Source organism: Electrophorus electricus, chromosome 25 (assembly GCF_041902795.1).
Source record: "Electrophorus electricus isolate QZ-2024a chromosome 25, ASM4190279v1, whole genome shotgun sequence".
In the NCBI taxonomy this organism is placed as follows: domain Eukaryota; kingdom Metazoa; phylum Chordata; class Actinopteri; order Gymnotiformes; family Gymnotidae; genus Electrophorus; species Electrophorus electricus.
The window spans coordinates 5,219,405-5,241,236 of record NC_137521.1 but is presented as its reverse complement, the minus strand read 5'-3'; the positions used below and the strand labels follow the sequence as shown (position 1 = coordinate 5,241,236).

Sequence of the window (21,832 nt, the reverse complement as noted above, 5' to 3'; positions counted from 1 at the left end):
ACAGTAGTTGAAGTCCAGGAGCAGAAGCTCGTTGTAATCAAACACTGCTTTCTCCTGTACACGCCTGGGGGAGGAGCTACAGCTCTCTCTCTCTCTCTCTCTCTCTCTCTCTCTCTTTCTCTCTCTCTCACACACACACACACACACACACAACCTTACTCAAACACTGAAGTAGCCCACAACTCCAGCAGCACTTGCAGACATATAAATTAAATCTCTTCCGCTATAAAACCTTAAAACCTTTTTAAACAAAGGTTGCAGTCAGGACAGGTGACGTTAACTTCCCTCATCGACACTGCTGCGAATCTTTGTGGGGTGCGCGCGTGCGCAGGGGAATGCTATGAACAAAGGCTCAGGTAATGGAGGCTCTCGCAGGTAACACAAAACATCTGGGCGACAGCCTCACGTTTCCCTACTTACCCTCTCGGCTCACGTCCGTTCAGGAAGACTTTACTGAGCTGGATTTTACAAATTATGGTACACACCATGTGGTCCACGTTGGTCTACAAGGCAACAGGCATTCTGGCCAACTGCCGTGTGATGGGTTGACCCTCCAGAGCGCACCTGAGGAAGATTGCCCAGGTCATGGGTGTAAGATTGTGGCTTTCTCGGACTGCTACTGTGGAACCCTTCCGATTACCCTGAACGCCCTCGGAGAGCTACTCTTTCCCACGCTGTTACCTATCCGAGGCTCGCCAGCCACGGGTCTGAAGTTGCAGGATATGAAAGCAGATGGCAGCTTTAAAGGATGGCCTGGGAGGTTGACACGAGGCATGTATGCTTTTTGTGACTCGTGGAAAGAGAAGTAGTCTGTGCGTGTGTGTGTTTGTGGCTTGTGTGCATATTTGGGGAGAACGAGTGTGGAGTTGAGAGCGTGAGGGCAGTAAACCACTGTTAGCAGAGCTAGCTAGCTTCTTTATGGATGTGCCACTGTTAGCAGAGCTAGCTAGCTTCTTTATGGATGTGCCACTGTTAGCAGAGCTAGCGAGCACCTTTATGGGTCTGCCACTGTTAGCAACTTGCTAGCACCTTTATAACTTCACCAGCGGCACATATTCCAGGCATGTTCAGAACACCAGCAAGACTCAGCACACCTGCACACCCTATCATGGGTCTAGCTGTGAATATGAAAAAGCACACTCACTCTCCTTCACACACACACACACACACACACACACACACACACACACACACACACACACACACAGTCTCGCAATCACACTAACAACCCCATCCTTCCTTAAAACAAACAAACAAACAAGGAAAAAAACATACACATACACACCCACACATACAGACAAAAACACAAACACAGAAGCAGACAAAGAATTATATGTTCTCAGCCCTTTTTAACAAACACGCCTACACAAACAGACAGGCAGGCAGACACATGTATGCTTGTGCTCTCAAAGAATGGCCAGAAGCAGGTGAGGGAGTCACCCAGGGCATCACGTTGAGGTGACATGGCCATTGGCATTTGAATACACAGATAAGGGAATCTATTCTACAGCCGGTGTCTCATTTCCGTGGTTAGCCACAGTTTGTCTGGCTAGCAGAGGCAAGAGAAGCCAAAAGAGGAAGACACGTAAGATTCTAGGCCCACCTCAAAATTCCAATATTCCCATTTATTCTTAAGTGCCCACAGTTTTAAAAATAGCCAGATGGAAAAAAGAGCTCTATTCCCATCTCATTACTCATTCTGTGTGTGTGTGTGTGTGTGTGTGTGTGTGTGTGTGTGTGTGTGTCTCATATATATATATATATTGTGTGTGTGTGATTGAGAGAGAGAGAGAGAGAGACTTTATTGTGGAGTCCAACTATTTCCTGCCATTATTTACTTTGAGGGACGTTCAGGCACAGTGTGTTATCAAGCCTGCAGTAATGGCTTAGAAGAGGGAGAAAAAGGATTTTATCTAAAATGACAAAATTGATCCTCGTGTTGGTTTTGGCAGCTATGTACCATTAGAGACCTGCTGCAAATATAACGGGTTATGGAGCGCAGAATGGATGGGAACAGCTCAGCTAACCACGGTAAAGCACCCAGCACGCCCAAGGAGAGACCGATGAGCGTTTAAGGCGATCTCCCTTGGGCCTCCACCCTTTACCCCGCTTCCATGGGACATACCGCACCTTGGGGAATGCGTGTCATTTCCAGTCACAACATTTAAGGTAACCAGTCAGCAGTGTGCACGGCACAGAACCCGGAACGTCCTGCAATGGACCACACATCGAGGTTCTGGAGCTGGCACTGAAACGCGATCCCAACCTGGGATCAAGACGAATTTCCTCCCCAGAAGTATATAACAATAGTCAAATCCAATAATAACCCCAGCATCTCCGAACAGAGAGGGCTCCGCGCTGTTGCAACATGCACCCACGATCTCGACACAGTCATTGCGTACATTAAGCACTGACTGCAACGCTATTTAAACAGGCTTACGAAGGTGAACAGAGCTAAATAAGAAAACGGTGATAAAGCACCGCATTCCCTTTTGCTTTAGAAGGCAAAGCTGGAAATTGATTGCAAATCATTCCATGCTGGCAAGTTGCAAGTAAGGACCCAGTTTGGAAGGCGCTGTTTCGGGTACAATGAAGCAGAGTTCGGTGTTACTGACGTGATCTGAGCACATTTCAGTCCAGATAGACCGATCGTTTGCTCTTACCTTCGGAATCCCAGGTGTGTCCAGCCAGTCTGAATAAATCGCTCCAATGGTCAGGCCTCGGCTGAAACCAGAACCAGATATCGAGTGTTTCAGAACAAATTAAAAAAATCTTTATTTAAGTACTCATAAATGAACAGTGTCGTGATTTAATGCTGTAGGACTATTGTGGACATGTCTGAGTGAAGCCTGTGTTTTTTGGGGGGGGTTGGCTCATTGTAATTCAGGCCTGAGCTCTATCAGGACGTTGCAATCTCGTTAACTTGCAGGAGCACACCTGCACATATAATCAACTAATGGGTTCTCCCAGTCAGGTATGGGGGGCAACTCTTCTAGCCCACAGCGCGGCAAGCACACAGACATGAGCGAGAACAGAGGGATATGGGTTACAATATCTTTACGATACTTGCCTCTCCTTTGAAAAGGAAAAGAGTCAGAATGAAAAAAGACACAAACATCTTAAAAAATATCGTATCTCTGAACTTAAGACACATGCTTGCGCACGCCAAAATACTTTAGCTGTCCTTGAATCTGAGCGAGAGTACTGTTTATGTATGAGTTACTCTCATATAGAAATATAATGGGGCAAACCATGTTAATCTAATCCCTCATTATCAAACAGAAAATCTCATCCATGCTCAGAACTGTTTATTTTATTATTCCAGTCTGATTTATTTATGACTATAAACAGAACAAAATCACAAACACTACTCTTAAGCGAGTAGTACTCCAGAAACGTAATGACATTTCAACATCCCGTTAATAACAATGGCTCTTTGTTTTAAACCTCAGAGCCTTTGCTGGGATTTTCTGTCATCTAAAACCATTTGTTTCCTTAGCATGATGAGCACGATGTAGAGGCAGCATTCGACTAGGGGAATACTGATCTTACAAGACTGAACAACTCTGTCCTTTTCTTAAGGTTGCAGCACGTACTAAAATGCCAAAATGAGAATAAGTTCATCCTCGAGCTAAACTAAACATAAGACCCGTCAGACTTGTTCAGACGGCGAGGTTGGATGCGCTGAACGCAAAGTCCTTGTCAGGCCTTTGATAAAACATAAGGTGAAGGTGCCGTTGCTCCAGTGTCAGAGTTGTTGCCTCCATCGTGAGGAGATACAGTTCCGAGACGCGGGCGCCAGTACATGAAATAACACACCAGTTACATGTCAGGCTACAGTTACGCGCGGCGTATACCGATGACTTAGCACCTGAAAGCCAGATAACGGGAATGGTGTAGGTAGATGGTGTAGGTAGGATGGATGGAGATTTCTGTGGTAAAGCTAAGATAGGAGGGGTTGTGGCATGAGCGAGGGGGAAAGTGGGGGGTAGATCATTGGATACAAAAGAACAAAAAATGTGGAGATGTTTGCATGCTGCCATTTTTTTTCATCCTGAACAACAAAATCCCCCTTTGTTTTGACTTGGCCAGCAGAGGCCTGAGCTGGCCAGATTACCACCAGTGTTGGGGGGGGGGGGGGAGCGGGTACATCCTTGGATGGAGACACCTGAACTGACAGCTCAATACGGGACCCAACAGCTGTTCGACCCAGCTGTGATGCCCCCTGGGGAAAAACAAAAACAAAACATAGCCACTCGCACACCACTGCAAGAGTCCCCATTAGGCTGAAACATGCAGCTCTGGCAACCCACACACTAAGGCTAAACGGATTCAGCTAACCCTTAATCATCCCAGCATGGCATATATGAAAGTAGTTAGCAAGGAACAGGACGAGCACTGATAGGTTTGGTCGGGGAATCAACAGACCTAAGACGCCCGTAGAGCTGGCCTAATTTAATCCAACAGACTGTGGAGTTTCTCGGTTCTCACAGTGAGGATCTCATGTTCAAAACCCCATTTGATGGCAGCAGAGGCCTGTGGCGAGAACAGTCACGATGCTAACTTAGCTCACGCCTACCTGCTCAAAGCTGGGAACGTGTCCAGGGATATCTGAAGGAAGTCCTGTGTCAGAAAATACGAGAATTGGTGATATTGAGCGTACGGTTCCAGGTCCAGCCGAAACACACACATCCACGGTCGTCTCTGCCCAGTGTACCAGTGGTCATGAAAACCATCTCCAATCCAATTCAATAACCCCGCCGCAATCATGATTATGGTTTGGAAGCCTGGCACAGGCCAAGTGCATTCTGGGAATGTTTTAACTAAATACCACAACAAGAGCAGAGGTACATATTTCCATGATTGTAACTCATAGAAAATAACATGCACATATCCTGAGCATGCAGGCCCCTGGTACCTGAGACAGAATGAGTTGCCCGTGGAATCTCATCACGAAGGCTCTGAAGAAGCCCAAGAACTCACGCTCACCCACCTCACCAGCCAGGAACTTCAGTAGGAAGTAACCCTTTCCAGAGAGACCAGAAACATAAAACAGTCTCGGATCTCAACACAACACGGGCCGCGGCACAAGATTACAGAGCATGTTCACTAAAACATGGAGCGGATGTTTTAAATGGCCGTCATTTGTGATTTCAGTTACAAGACCATAGGGTAAACAAACCGTTAACCCCCACCCCCTCCGACTTACCTTGAGGTAGTGGACTTGCATGAATGGCTTGGCTGGGTTGAGGGCATGCTTCACCACAGAGGATCCAGACTCACTGGCTCCTCCCGTCATGTCTTTACTGGGCCTGTGAAGATGGGGGTGGAGCCAGGGCTGTTAGGGAAGAGTGCCACATTGCTCAAGGTCTGAGTGCAGTTACCCTGACAGCAGCGGGCACTGAAACGCACTTAACAGCCCACTAAATGCCTCAGATATGCATGCATTTGCAAGAGGAAGGCAAACTCAGCTCTGCTGTTATCCCTGGGACACGTGCGGAGCATGCTAGGCTTTAAATCATCCCAACGGAGGAAACATACAAAACGGCTGCGCAAAAGCCTCGAGCGTTTTCCTGGCGTTCCAGTGTGAACTGGGGGCGGGTTCCCGCACAATGTTCTTTGTTGCACGATGTGCATCCTGTTTGGATCCACACGCGACGCTGCCCTGTAGTAACATGCGTCGACACGAATCGCGCGGGCGATGGCTGTTCCCGGCAGCTGGCCTTGGCGGGATGTACGGTGTTTGTTTGCAGTGCGGCGCACCCTCGCAGCTAACGACTTATAGAGCGCTTCCTTCCTGAGGGCAGGGGCAGTCGGTGGTGACACACACAGGGCCCGTGGCCATGGCTACGTGTTTGATGATTACCCTGGTTTAAAGAGGATCGATCCAGAGGATTAACCGGACTCGCCCGGAACAGTCTCCCGCGAGACCGGCCCCCTGCGCGGTCAATAGCTGGGCGCCCGGGACCCCGCTGCTGCGTTACAAATCATTTCCTTTTTCACACAGTCTGGGGCGTAGGCCGTGTTAACGAGGGTGGGGGAGAGAGAGCACACCAGACGCTGCTGTCTGCGCTTCCCCGGCCAGGCTGTATTGATCGTGACGGTCCAGTGCATGGGAGATCCGCGACCCGCAAATGCTCTGCGCCTCTCCGGGGAACCACACCTTACCGACGTCGATTCCGCGAATCGACGTGTATTCTGTGGATCAACGTGAACAGAAAGAAAAGCCAGAAAACGAGCGAGCCTGAAATGACCCTAAAAACGGTTCTGCGCTCGTCAACCACTGGTTAGAACAGTAAGAGAAGTGATTTGTGGTTTGCCTCTGCTGGCTGGTCCCTGAAGGGTGCCCAGAGCTGGGACCGTGCCTGGTGCGCGGGAGTCCGGAGCGATGCGACACTAAGCCGACCCGTGAACCCGCAGCGTACGGATCCTGCTCAGGTGAAGGGAGGAGCTGGGTCCCTCGGGTGGCTGAACCCAGCTCGGCTCTGGCAGCCCACGCGCTCGCTGCTGCTTGCCCACGTGTCTGGGACGCTCGCCCCTCTGCACTCCTGCTGCAGCAGCGTCTGTTTGATATGGTTTGCGTCCAAAAAGGCTGAAACTGTGCTTACTCACTCATGCTGCCTCTCTGCCTTTCCCTTTCTCTCTCTGGGGGACTCTGATAAGGGTGACCCCCTTTAACAGGCAGCTTCTATCTTTCCTGGCCACCCAGCGAGACAGAAGGAGAAAAAAAGGGGAATATGGATGAAAACAGAAACAAGAGGTGGGGGGTGTGACTCAAAGCGACCATCCATTGCCATTAACCAGGAAAAAAAGATGACTAGTAAGTAGTGCTGAAACAGACCCTCCTACACCCGCCTACGTCAACTAGCTGGACATGCTAGAACCGGAGCGCTGGCTAGTTAGCACTCAGTTTGTGCTCTGTGGGGAAATTTAGGATTCCAATCAACAGACTTGACAATAAGAAGACCCTTGTTATAAAGCCACTGGTTGTTTACAGCAAGCAAGGCTGTCATACAACGCGAGAAGCCAGCTGATGTAACTCTTCCTGCAATTGGCTGTGGCGTAGTTAGCAACGGCGGACAGCACCATGCAGAAAGAAAGCCACAGAACAGCAACAACCGCAAAAAAATAAAAAATAGCCGGCAACACCACGGCAACAGGACCGAAACGACAACGAGTGTGCCTGCGAACACAAAAGTGAGAAACTGTCAAGTTGGTGTCAGACCTACAGTTCAAAAAAACGAAAAAAAAACCAACCACATTTTATTATAGCCTTAGGAAGGAAAAGACTCTGGTCATCATTTCTAGATGACCAGGGCAGAAGCTAGAATACCACTCCAGCCTTTAGGGCTAGACATATCCAGGCATTTGATCGACACAGTATTAGAACTAATATTAACCAGTCCTATCACTAAAAAACAGTCAGGCTTTCCCAGAACTCCACTGGCATGCTATAGAATAAATGTTATTGTTTCTACTGAACGTGTGCATTCTTATAGTTTGTAGCTTTTTATTGCGGTTTGTATCTAATGCTTTCATTGTGGAGATCACTGCTGAACTTTGTACAATTTGTACAGTATCTGCTGCCCATGCTAACCATGAAATGTTCAAGCCAAGTTCTACAGAAGCAAGGAGTGGGGGCGTGGTGGGTGGGTGAACTGGTCCAAGCCTCTGGGTACCCGTGGGAAGAGTGTGTGTTAGAAAATCTATGGAAATCACTTTCAATTGCCTACAAGTTCCTTCACTGTTGCCCGTGTGTGTTGAAAAGCCGCCTGAACACTTAAGTGAACACACAAGTTTTATATCCTTACACTCCCCAGTCACAGTAATAGGAACACGCACCTTATACTTACACTCACAGGCTACTTTATTAGGTATTTCTGTTTTATAGGGATTTTTGGTAATAGACACACCAGATACTGCTGGGGAAGCAGACCAGTTTTAACCCAACACTGACCTAACACTGTTGTGTGTGTTGAGCTGCCCTGAGTTTATCAGGCACAGCAGTGTTGCTGAGGCTTCGGTTTACAAGTGCCAGTATCACTGCTGGTTTGTGAGTGGCCTGCCAGAAAAATATGGGCCAACGGCGGTCACGTGGTCGGAAACCGACCACTGCTGAAGGCAGAGAGGCTTGTGCGAGGCGAGGCAAGGCAAGGCAAGTTTATTTATACATCACCTTTCGTACACTGAGGTCGTTCAAACTACAGCTCATATACATCAACACACAAGGCATAGACTCTAGCCATATCCCTTCAAAATGTACCCACAAGCCAGGAATATAGAGCTTTGATTAAGCATAAAACACATTTTTTTGGGGGGGGGAGCTCATGTCTATAAACACACCCACATCAGTCTGCTTTGTCATTTAACGGCAACATATATCTCTTTTATGCAAAGGTAAATATCACTGTTTTCCGCTTCCCTACGGCGCCGTGCCTGTGTGTGCGACGAGCTCTTTTTAAAGCTGTCTTTTTGGCAGCGTCTGGCCGGCTAACAGCATGGTGGGACTGTGTCTCAGAGCACGTTGGCTCCGTTTTTGCCTGTTAAAATTGTCAAGAGCGAGCAGAGCGCGGGAGACCTTCGCACAGCATGTTCGTGAGTCACAGCCACAAGTCACTGCCGTGTGCTATTAGGAACCATGGCAAGAGGGGGACATCACTGACATATGCGAAGAAAGGTTTCCTCCGGCTTGTTTTTGCTCACGCAGTTTTCGTCGCTAACGACAGAGAAAGCTGCGCTGAGATATTCAGAGACGCCGTCAAAAGAACCCAACTTTTCCCCGCCGGCGTGTTATCACTGGTGTGTTCTTTCCTTAGACTAGACGCTGTAAGGAACTCTAAAGTCAGAAAGGGGACTGATCCAGGATCAGTGTCTGCTGGGTGAGGGGCCTAAAGATTCAAGACAACATGCGCAAGGATTGTGGAATCTATCTAAGAGAGAGGATGGAAAGAATAAAGAATAGCAAGGAAGACACTTGGAGCGCAGGTTTGTGTGTGCGTCTCAGCATAAAGCCCCCAGAGACAGGAAGTCGAGAGAAGGCCTGCGAATAAAATGGCCTTTCTGTGAAGATGAAAGAAGGTTGACGTGATCTAAAGCATAAGAGGTCTGACATTAGAAAGGTTTTCCTAATATTTTGTACACTCGGGCTCTGATTTATCAAGTTTCCAATAGAGCGCCAATACGTGTGGGCAGTCCAGTAAACTGCACGTGTAGTTTTTGTGGGCAGGCACCTTGCGGGTGATCTAGACAGATGACGTTCATGCAGATTTGATATTTTAATTAGGCTTATAAATAAATAAAATGAGCTAAATTAACCTATTTGGATTGACACCACCCTGTGTTTTGAACACTTTGGTAAAAACGCCGCCAACTGCATTTAGGCAAACCCACAAAACAGACAAAACCAGCCATTTTACACGTCTGAAAGATAAACTCCTCGGCACATCCCGTTCCTAAATCAGAGGGGACCGTTTTTCTGCGGGTGTTATCATGTTTGCCACACGACGTGTCACACTTGTTTTTGCACCTTAGTAAATCAGCGCCCACGAGCACAACATCATAGGCTGCAGCTGCAGTAAAAAGCAAACGGGACGCAGCCATCAGACCTGAGGACCTGTAGGTCTTCTTCACAGTTCCCCATCTCATCCCTCAGCCTCCTCCAGCGCAGCAGAGCCTTCAGGTCCTTCTGCTCCTCTTCCTCAGTGTCGCCCAGCTAAAATGCCATGTGTGTGAGAAGCAATAGAAAATAAACATAATGAGGTTTAGGTCCTTCCGAAACAATCCCACACAGTGTTAGAGCCTACATGTGCCGCCTACAGGATCATGGCATAATCTTTATTTACATCTAAAACTCCATTACTATTAATCCATTGCTTCCTGCATAACTGTCTGATGTGTGTGAGGATTATGCTCCTTTGTTCTCCCATGTTCTTTCATCTGCTATTTAGAATTGGTGATTTAGGACAAACTGGAACAAAAATGTACTGGTATTTCAGAATGAAAAAATGCTTTGTGGGTCGAAGAGTCAGATTTTGAACATGTGCTGTTTTCCAGGAAGCACATTTAGGGAACTGCAGAAAAACCAGAAAAGACTGAAGTCTGTGAACCGTCTACCAAATTCTTGCAAACGGAAACAGCCGCTATTTTTGTAGGTAGAAATTAATGGAAAAACTGAGGTTCTATATAAAAGTGCTCTAATGATCTCCAATTGAGCGAGAGAGTACTCTAACTGCGGCGCACAGCGAGCATGCCGGACCACCGGCGGGAGAACATCTGGTGGCACAAAAAGGTGTGCTGGAACCCCTTTTCTGAAAATAGTGAGAGTGGAGAAGACACCTGCTGGACTCTGGCCCAAAACACGTCCTCCAGGTAGGTGGCGAAGCCCTCGCTGATCCACTCCTCGGTCCAGTCCCGCGCCCCGATGGCCAGGCCGAACCAGGAGTGGGCGATTTCATGGCATAATCTCTGCCCACACAGGCTGCTCTCGCCCGCCAGCACACTCTGGGACAGGAAGATGATGTGTGGGCTGGGAAATACAAACACACCCAAAAACCAGTCAGGAGCACACATGCCTGCCTTATTTGAGCATTCGTTTGTGACCGTTTAAGATACGTTTCTTCTTTAAGATATGTGATGCGATTGGGAACTCAAGATTAGATGTGGTTGGAAACACCAAACACCAAAAAAAAAAAAAAATAAAAAAAATAAAAAAAGTACTGGCCCAGTAGCAAAAAGCTGAGGCTTGTAAATGGGTGTTTTAGTAGGTCGTGTTGTAAAACGGCTAGAACGAGGCATCAGCCCCAGACAAATGCCAAAACTCCCAACGATGGCAGGTGTGCGCTTTTCCCGCCAGGGAGACGATCACCCCGTGCCAACATGAAAGCTCTGGGTTTTTCCGCGGCAACTCTGTCTATCATTAAGTAGAAGGAATGCCAAGCCTGAATGATGCCTACGGATGGCGGAGAAGCTGTCCGGACCGCGCCCTTTAAACCAGCATTCCCACGGCATGCGCTAACGGGGGGCTAAATTAAAGGCCTGGCGTGCTGCCACGACGTCGGCTGCGCCCGTCAGCGGCTCAGGATCGCCTGCAGAACCGCTTGAGTGGAGGGGCCAGTGGCCAAAAAGCAACAAGCGGCCGAAACAGCTCAGCCTTGAAAATCACACTTTCGAACACCGGGCACACATGCCTGCTAGAATAAACACATCACTGATATACACAGTCTCTTCAGGCTGGGACGCTGGGTGTTTATCTAACCTTGAGTTCAAGAATCTAGTCACTCATAGCACCGGGGACGGTGAAACGCGACGGTGTTTGCCTCGTCTCTGCGGATTACCTCAGGTGACCTTTATGGGAGGAAGCAAAGCAAACAGCTCTTTATCAGGGCAGTGCTCCAGGGGCAGAGCTGAGACGGGGGTAAAAAGCGCCATGCGGCAGCAATGCCGTGAACACTTCCGCTCGCAGGGCCGTTTGCTCCCCAGGACGATCAAATAACCCAACTCGCCCCTTTTAATGGTGGCAGACAAGCACACAGCTTCTGTGTCTGGTGAGCTCTTCTCGCTCTGTGGCACACAATGACCCCCCCGGCAAAGCAGAGCGGGAGTCCGTGCAAGATGCCAGGGACTAAGAAACGGCCGGAGCAGTGGCGTCTTGGCGGGGGGGGGGTCTGGGCAGAGGGGTCTGGCTCCTCCTATTTAAGCCTTCCTGATTCATTGCAGGCGTCAAGCCGCGGGCTCTGAGCGAGCTTTGGAGGTGGCGCTAGTAAAGCAGGGCTTCAGGAGGGGAAGAGCACACCCTACCCGAGTTCTTCCGGTGGGGGAGAGGAACGGAAGGTTGCAGGAGCCGCCACGGGGAAGCAAGTGCTGGCTGACATCCAAAAGTGCAGAGCGCTGGAACAACTCACCTGTTTCCCAACGGCAGCGATTACGGGGCATGCGGGAATGCTATACAGAAATAAACTGACATTCGGATTGTGCTGCAACTCCAAACAGAGAAGATGCTTCACCAATATTGAGGGCAAATCTCGAAGAAGACCGGACTGAAATCTGCTGCAGATCCGCCAGAGAGTAAAGCAAGTCGCTCCCATGCGCCTCTCTCGTTTCCAGGGAACATGGAACAAGCAGAGAAGAGCTGAGCTAAGCTCTGTGTTGATTAAGTGTTGAGGAGTGTTTTTTTAGCAAAAAGCAGACCTACATCATCTATCAGCAAAACTTCAAAAGGCTGAAATCGACGACAAATTCGTGTTTGTTTCTGCAGAATGTCCAACTGCAAACTGCTCACTTCGCAAATGAAGAAAGTACACTTTTAACAGCCCTACATGTCGAACCTTTAAACATTATTAAAGGTTTCATGAACATTAGGGCCCGTTACTACACAGATCACAGCATCACGTGACTGTCGCACGCCTTCCTAAAGTGCAACATTCTTTCACAGAAACTTTCACTTTAAGATCTCCAATATCAAACTAGCCACTGGAGACTGTTCATTCCATGCTAGTACTGCTCCACCTTGAGCACCTTCTGCTGAGCATGCATTGGCAAATGGCCAGTTGACTTCACAACTCGTCGACCGCCTCTTCATTTGGACGGATGACCACGCTGCTAAACGCAGCTTCAGATGAGCCTGGAGCACGCGCCTCTGCTTTTCCTCTGTCCCAGTCCATAACGGCATTCCGGCGGGGGGGAGGAGGGGGCCCGTACGGATAAACAAGCCATTTTTCTCTGCGGCTGTGGGTCTCCTGCATAAAGGTTAAAATCTGCAGAGCATGGGAGGCAAACCCAGACTCCAGCAACCAGCCGAGCATTCCTGTCGCGTGGGAGGGGTCCAAGCACCCAACTCAAAAGTGGCAAAACCCGCAGAGTGCGCTGATCAAAACGAAAGAGAGGGAATCACCTTCTTTCGTGCAGGGAGAGGATAATGTCACTCTATTTTTAGCATAAGAAAGACAGAAAGTAGAACATAATGGGTCTTATTTCAAATCCAACAGAATCCACTTTCTTCCCTGGGGAAGGCCAGCACACAATCACAGCCTTGTGGGGGTGGGGGTGCTGTTCAGGGGGGTGTTGGTCGAAAGAACAAATCATGGCTCATCTAAAATTAGCCCCAGGAGTTGATTTGTGCCCTTTGTGCATTAATCTTATTTGCCAACAGATGAAATAAGCTGTCTTTTGTAGTGAGAGCCAACAAATGCCCAACACCCAAAGGCTGCCATTATGTTATTGACATCTCCCACAGGAAGTCACTGATGAGAAAGAATCCAAGTGTCAGCCAAATGTAACCTTACCCCGTCATGGCCACACTGAAAGTTAAGATACACATATGGATTACGGAACAAAGGCATGGACCTTTACCCTTGATGCCAAAGTCAACAGTATTGTACCCAAGACACTTCTGAGGAAATGTATATTAAAAAGCCCAAGGCCATTCTTATAGACATACCTACTACTCTAGACAAAAACAGTACATAGACACTGTACATAGAGCTTTTGGTGGAAGTGGATCTCTTACTTGCCAGAGAAACCATCATTCAATGCTCCTAAGTTGTTTTCCACTAAAGGAATCAAAAGTGTGCTTCAGGCTGTTTTGATGCACTGAGCCTGACTTCAGCTCATCCAACCTTCAACCTTTGTCTTGGGATATACAAACCACAAACGCACCCATCAACTCACACTACACACTCGCAGTAAAAAAAGGAGCACACCCAGATGCTCACATCTGACACTTTACTCAGAAACCTGCCTTCCTTTCAAGATGGTGTTGACACACCAGTAAGAGATTTGTATGAAACACGAGAAGGTCACACAGTGAAGACGAGTGTGCATACAACTGGCTTGTAAAGATAAGTCCAGCAGTCTGTGCGAGTTTTGAGTTTCCAATGTATCAATAGGGCTATGCAAAACAAAAACCCTTACCACAATCACCTCACTTTAAAAACAAAACAAAAAAATTCCCCTCGCATTCGCAACCAGGTGGCAAATTAAGCTTCGGAGGGCCGTGGGGGTTTTCCCGCAGGGTCTCTCTGCACATGCCGGTTCTTTTTAGGGAATCCTGGGAGCCATTAGCGCAAGGGAGATGGCCGAAAAGCTGCGGCAGGGGCAGCTTTGCTGTGGCGGCTCCCTTTCGTCACCTCCTGCTCACAGCCCGGCGGGGAGCGGGAGGCTCCCCTTCATCACCCGTAGAGGTGCAGCGTGCTAACTGCACCATGCCACATTAGCGGGGGCGTTTGCCCGCGTGGGACCCACCATCCGGGCTGCTGACCCAAAGCAGATGTTTGCATGAAGGCGCGTGTTTACAGGGTGTATGAGGCCTCTCTCTCTCTCTCTCTCTCTCTCTCTCCATCTCTCTCTCTCTCTCTCCATCGCTCTCTCTCTCCCTCTTTTTCCTTTCATGAGCTCCCTTGAGTCCTTCGAGGTTATCTACAGTGTGCAAGAAATGAGACCATCATTGAAGAATCTAGCGTGCGCAAATGCTGGGGAAACTGTATGTGTGGTGCTATCAAATGGAGCAATCTCACTGACCTGTTGTTTTCTGTAAAAGCAAGGAAATGCCTTTGTTAGAGCCTAAAAAGAACGCCAAGTGGCAGACAGAGGCCTGCTATTCGAGCGCTGAGGTATAACGGACGAAGGGGCTAGACGGTCCTGGTCCTTGACTTACACAAGACCAAAGCTCGCTTTACCTCAAGTCTGGATTCATACTGTAAATGGTAATCCAATCAAGGCGCTGTGTATGTGGCGACACATGCACTGCAGTTTATGGCTCAACTTGGCAAGCTCCACGGAGGGATCCGGCCTGAAGCATCGATACAAATTGGCCGCCTAGTGCAGCGATGTGGGTGTGGCCTTCAGACAGCCTCATCGCGTTCTGGAAGCCAGGCCGGTGCCTGGAGGCCTGGGAGGTAGCAAAGAGTCCAGGTGATCTGCCACTGCTTCACCCTCCTTAAATCAGCCGTGCAGCCAAAACAAACTCTCGGCGTAGCGTGGACTTGGTTCATCCAACCTCCAGCTCTGCTGCGCCCTTCACTCCCCACCCCGCCCCCAAGCCAAACTGGCAACGGGCTTGTTTGAAACCCAGCACACAGAGTTATGAGCTTGCAGACAGCACCTGAGCTCCAGCAGTCGTATTAGTGTCGAAAAGGCGGCGCGGCTGATCCAGGGTCACTAAGCTGCTCCCGAGACATCGCTAAGATAAAACGGGGAAGCAGGGCCCCTCCCGATAACCAGACAGGAATGTACTTATAATAACAATGTGCACTCTACGTCGGACCCTGCCGTCTTCATTAAAGAAGGCTGTTGGGAGGAAACGGGATGACGCGATTCGAGCTGAAACGCGGCCTTAGAGTGAAGCAGGCCAGCGTCGTGCCTCTGGGCCGCTCCGCTACCGTTCCGAACGGCCCCTCTGGTTTTGCTCCAGGTGCAGAAGAGCTCTACATTCTTCCCACTTGCTGGGCCTTTTTGTGTGTGCACAGCGGACGGAAAGGAAGGAGGGAAAAAATCCCCTCGCTGAAGACTTTCAGAGAAAAACACCTCATCCTTGACAATTTGATTAACAGCTGTCTTTTGTGCCAAAGTCCCTCCGCTCTGAAAGACCGTTTCTGTCGCACACTTCTTGGGTTACTCAGCAATCACAGAGGAGCGGAGGAAAGAAAGAAAATGACCTCAGAGAGAGGAGAGGGAGAGAGAGAGAGAGAGAGAGAGAGAGAGAGAGAGAGAGAGAGAGAGAGAGAGAGAGAATAAATGTTAGAGCCAGCATAACCGAGAGAGGACGGAGAGAGAGGGAGGGAGAGAGAAAGAAAGCAAGAGAATGAATGTTGGTCCCGGAATAACAGAGAGAGAGAATGAATGTTAAGTGCCAGAATGAGCGAGAAAGAGAGAGGATGAATGCAGGGCCAGAATAACAGAGAGGGAAAGTATGTATGTAACCCAGGCTTTGGCAATCCAAATGTACCATTATTCGTCACGCCATTGAAATGATCTGGGAAGGAGAGAAAGAGAAGAAGACAGAAAGCGAGAATGAATATAAGGACAGAGAATTGGAGGCAGAAAGAGAGAGAGAGAGAGAGAGAAACAGAGAGACAGAGAGAGGTCTATTTAAACGGTGTTATCTCAGCCTCCCTTTCGGCCTGGCTACACCACCACATTCCAGAAGCTTTGCATGCATCGCCCACATTACACCCTGCTCCCATGGGACTTGGCTCGCCTTCCCCCATATGGTCATTTTAAGAGTGCCCGAACAGTTCGAGTCAGCACACAGATGTACTCGAAGCCTGCGGCTGAGCAACTCCCAGAAGTCATGCCAGCCTTCCTCAAGCGACACACAGACATGTAGACAGGTCCCTAGCAACGACACACAGACATGTAGACAGGTCCCCAACAACGACACACAGACATGTAGACAGGTCCCTAGCAACACCACACAGACATGTAGACAGGTCCCCAACAACGACACACAGACATGTAGACAGGTCCCTAGCAATGACACACAGACATGTAGACAGGTCCCTAGCAACACCACACAGACATGTAGACAGGTCCCCAACAACGACACACAGACATGTAGACAGGTCCCTAGCAATGACACACAGACATGTAGACAGGTCCCTAGCAATGACACACAGACATGTAGACAGGTCCCTAGCAATGACACACAGACATGTAGACAGGTCCCTAGCAATGACACACAGACATGTAGGCAGGTCCCTAGCAATGACACACAGACATGTAGGCAGGTCCCTAGCAATGACACACAGACATGTAGGCAGGTCCCTAGCAACGACACACAGACATGTAGACAGGTCCCTAACAACGACACACAGACATGTAGACAGGTCCCTAGCAACACCACACAGACATGTAGACAGGTCCCTAGCAACGACACACAGACATGTAGACAGGTCCCTAGCAACGACACACAGACATGTAGACAGGTCCCTAGCAACACCACACAGACATGTAGACAGGTCCCTAGCAACGACACACAGACATGTAGACAGGTCCCTAGCAATGACACACAGACATGTAGACAGGTCCCTAACAATGACACACAGACATGTAGACAGGTCCCTAGCAACACCACACAGACATGTAGACAGGTCCCTAGCAACGACACACAGACATGTAGACAGGTCCCTAGCAATGACACACAGACATGTAGACAGGTCCCTAGCAACACCACACAGACATGTAGACAGGTCCCTAGCAACACCACACAGACATGTAGACAGGTCCCTAGCAACACCACACAGACATGTAGACAGGTCCCTAGCAACAACACACAGACATGTAGACAGGTCCCTAGCAACAACACACAGACATGTAGACAGGTCCCTAGCAATGACACACAGACATGTAGACAGGTCCCTAGCAACGACACACAGACATGTAGACAGGTCCCTAGCAACACCACACAGACATGTAGACAGGTCCCTAGCAACAACACACAGACATGTAGACAGGTCCCTAGCAACAACACACAGACATGTAGACAGGTCCCTAGCAATGACACACAGACATGTAGACAGGTCCCCATCAATGACACACAGACATGTAGACAGGTCCCTAGCAACACCACACAGACATGTAGGCAGGTCCCCAACAACGACACACAGACATGTAGGCAGGTCCCCAACAACGACACACAGACATGTAGGTAGGTCCCCAACAACGACACACAGACATGTAGGCAGGTCCCCAACAATGACACACAGACATGTAGGCAGGTCCCCAACAATGACACACAGACATGTAGGCAGGTCCCCAACAACAACACAAAGACATGTAGGCAGGTCCCCATCAATGACACACAGACATGTAGGCAGGTCCCTAGCAACGACACAGAGACATGTAGGCAGGTCCCCAGCAACATGTAGACAGAGTGCCGTATTAAAAGGCTGTGTCTGACAGAAGTGTGGTGCTGAGATAATTGGCTTCAAAGTTTCCAGCTCCCTGTGAATATTAAGAGGAAAAAGGAAACTAATTCTTTTGGCCTGAGAAAATGAAATCAACTTTTGAAGACAGTCACAAAAAAGTTTTATTATTTACTATATATATTATTATTTCATCAGTTTCTAACGCGTACATCATATTCTAATGTGACTGGTAGAGCGAAGGTCTTGATTGGTTGATTGGTCATTACTATCCATGCCACCACTTGGTAATATGAACAGAATTTCAAAACAGGTAAAGTAAAAAGACCTGTCTCCTTTATAAGGGGGACAGGTGTGGTGTACTGAAAAAAATAAGTTGGCCAAGCACTTCACTCTCTCATGCATTTTAAGAGTCATCCAATCAGCATATACAATCTTTCTCGCTGATTATTAATCATATACTATTCAAGAAGGACCTGAAGCCAATCTCACATATGAAAAGCGCCCTGATTATAATGAATCCAATACAAAGGCACAGATTGTTAAGCAGTTATGCGGCTTCAAATTGGTACCTCCGACATTTAAAAGGCAAATATTAAGACAGAGCTGTAATTTGTTACCCGCGCTTCACTGGATTTTTCTCAGTCAAGTGCTAAACTGTCCAGACCTACCTAACCATTTCGCTTTCCATTCCGACAGAAGGCGATAAATGCTACTGTCAAATGGCATTCCAATATGGATGCGGGAGTCTGCAGTTCCTGATGGGCTCGTGTGGGCAGGGCCGTATCCTACAGGGCGTTCTCAAATGGCATTGACATACAGACAGAGCCAGTACATACCTACGAGTGGCAGTATAAAGCGAAGTCAGGTTGGGGCATGAGCAAGCCGCCCCGGGGCTTTTGACACACGGCTATAGCCACGTCCTCTGGCGGGGGGCGAGGGGGAGGCGACGAGGATCACATGACCACCTTATTACTGTGCGACAGGTGGGACCGTAAAAGACAGCCAGCGGTCAGACCTCCAGGGAACATGGATTCTTTCTTCGTGTCTGCAGGCAGGAGCAACCACGCTCCACCTAGAGGAGGACTAGCGTGTTTAAGCCAGCTGAATCTATAAAGACCCATCTCTAATTTTCAAAGAGGCCACAGGGCAGGTGGGGTTCATAATTCTTGTGGTGGGTGACGGTGGCGTGACAGTTCGATTCAGTCCATAAAGGATAGGTTTTACGATCAACTTATTTTGCAGTATACCTCACCTGTTCTGCTGCATGTCGCTAGAGCTCTGGGAATGCTAACACTAAATGTTCTTGAACTGAGGAAGGGGGTGGGGGGAAGGAGTCCAATAAGGCCAGAAACAAATGAACTGCATGGTTATAGGCTGTGATGCGCTATTTATGGGGCCTAATGAAAAGAAGCGCTCCAAGCGATTTGGTAAAGGCTGTGTTAGCAAGCCTGGGATAAGACGTGCTAGTGAGAACATCAGGAAGGCTGTGAAGCATCTTGCCGGGGATTACACCTTCAGCATTCCTTTCCCGTGCTTGTGGGCGAATCCATCAGATCTGACTCAGAACGTGCAGAAAACATTCCTGGAGTCAGCACTGGTGCCTTTTTCCACAACATATCATTGACCACTGACTAGGTTTCACAGAATTGTTTAGAAAACCCAAAGCCGAACCTGGCCCACTTTTCAATTTTTTTTTTCCAAGACTCACAGCTCCTTCTGGTGCCCAAATCTCCCCTGACACAGCATGTGAAACGGCCTCAGGAATGCACCTCCACCCAGAGCCGCGGTAGCTTCATCCAAGAGGAGACCCTGCCCACACTGGCACGTCTGGCAGGTGAAGCATTCCAGCTATGTTTTTCCATGGCGGGAAAGGTGCAACAACCACAACAAAGGAACATTAAGGTGCACAGATCAAGCAGCTCTACAGAGATGTTGGCAGATTGGCGCTCCTAGCATGTGATTACGACACCCCAGCCGCAGCCTAGACGCACCCTACGTGACCTGGCAGGAATACACAGATCGGGAATGACGACCGGCATTCCCAGACACATTTCCTGTAACCTCATATGCATGACCCACATACAGATAACATGCATTCAGTTTAAGTTGACGTTTGGTAATGCACCGGGTTCTTTGAGTGACACTTTTGTTTAGGGTTTTTTTTTTTTTGCTGTGAAACCAGAACAAAGTAATATGGGCACGCACGCACGCACACACACACACACACACACACACACACACACACACACACACACACACACACACACACACACACTTCCTGCTCTCCTTCCCTCTTATCTGAGTACAAAAAAATGGCCCTTCATAATGTCCCCAACCAAGCCTGGAAATGAAGGAGCACGAAATAAACGTGCAGCTGGCTTGGCCCCAAGGACTCAGGCCCACATACTTCCCAAATTTTTAGATTAAATAGTTCCCTTCTCTGAAGTAGTTCCAGCAGCTAATGGCTTTTGTTGCTGGGAATAATCCACACATCCTCTCCCACATCCTGGGGGAACGGCATCTCAGAATGCCCCTCTCCCACCCCCACCCCAGTTTTGTCGACTTTTTTTTTTTTGTACTTTTTCCTATGATTTGGTTCAACCTGGCTTTTAAAGTAAGACCTACAGGACCCTACCATTCCCAGAGGAAGACTGCCTGTCTACTGCGGAGACCCGTGTGTGGTGAGGAGAAAGGGGGCAGGAGAATCCCTTACTCTCGCACCGGCATATCTGTGCGTGCAGTTGTGTCCGTGAGCACTAATAAAATAATACAATTATTAAATTATATTACTAATAAAAGATAAACACCCTCCAGACACCGACATCTAAAAAGTGAACCACTGGGCTCTGCGCCTCGCTCCGGATCTGAGCAAACAGAGAAGAAGGGCCTAATTCGGAAAAGAAAAACAGTAGCAGGGTTACCACCGTGCCGATTATATACCACTGATTAGAACGTGACATTTCTTTTCTGCTAAATAGCTGGCACCTGCCTGGGGCAGTGTACAATGACCTCATATCCTATGGAACACTTATTCCTGGCCAGAGCGACGGTGGGAATCACAGGAAGCCACCTACGGCCACCCAGGAGCATGTTTACTTGATCTGCACCGAGATGAACCACCTTCTCACTTCTTGCGTGCCTCTCCGGAGATGATTCATTCCAAATTATAAGGCATGCCACTCTATTAAATTAGGGTGTTTGTTTAGCATTGAAGTCTCGGGTACGCTACAAACTAGGGACATAAAAAAAAAACCAAAAAAAACATTTAACAATTATCTGCTGTATACCAACCTCTGCAAAGCAAAGCCTTGGCAGTCGCCTAGTAACTTGGCAGTACTACGGGAAAAGAAGTTTCGCTGGACTTATAAAGCAAGCATTTACAGTCATCTAGGACACTCCCACCACCTCACACACACAAAGTGGCGATCACACCAGAGCGTTTAATGCAGGCAACTTGTACACAAACAGTTGGTGCCCTCAAGGCTGACTCCCAGAGGGGCCAGGAGTCACGGAATGACACAGATGCCAAGTGCTGACTCAATTTCCAACGAAGTCCTTCTGCTCAGAAGCCACGCTTGCCCAAGCTAAACAAGACGGCCCAGTGTCTGGTAAGCAGAGCTACATAGCGCTCCATTGACCGTCTGTGGCATGCGGGGACTGCTAACGTCCCCCTCCGGCTCGGAGATGTGCCGTGGGAGTGTGTGCTTGGAGCCCACGTGGCTATGGTCATATTTATGATGGAAAAACACAAAGAAAAACATGGAAAACACAAAAAAGAAAACAGCAGTTCATTTAAAGCTGCCAACATATCATGCTTGTGAGATTTGTCATGTCACGCTTGTGAATGAATAGTTTTTACACAGCATCCACACGTGCCTGGCAATCAGTGAGCATTACACACCATGATTTATGTAGTGCACAGCAAAAGAGCGTAATGTGTGGTTGCTGGACGTCAGGGTTCCAGGGAAAAC

General features: G+C 48.6%; 1 protein-coding gene across 23 annotated transcripts in view; it reads right to left on the bottom strand.

The window, feature by feature from the left end:
• aopep (aminopeptidase O (putative)) overlaps window positions 1–21,832 on the bottom strand; it is a 51,971-nt gene that overhangs the window by 27,195 nt on the left and 2,944 nt on the right. For 12 of the 23 annotated variants that reach the window (XR_014119859.1, XR_014119854.1, XR_014119857.1 and 9 more), the window contains 5 exons: window positions 10,336–10,525; window positions 9,606–9,712; window positions 5,210–5,312; window positions 4,919–5,026; window positions 2,664–2,724 (listed from right to left, as the gene is read on the bottom strand). Coding sequence is in view for 13 of the 23 variants with exons in the window: in XM_081707431.1 (XP_081563557.1) it covers window positions 2,664–2,724; window positions 4,919–5,026; window positions 5,210–5,312; window positions 9,606–9,712; window positions 10,336–10,525 (569 nt within the window). In the remaining 10 variants the exon portion in view is untranslated. The other 11 variants (XR_014119855.1, XR_014119858.1, XR_014119860.1 and 8 more) reach the window with 3 other exon arrangements.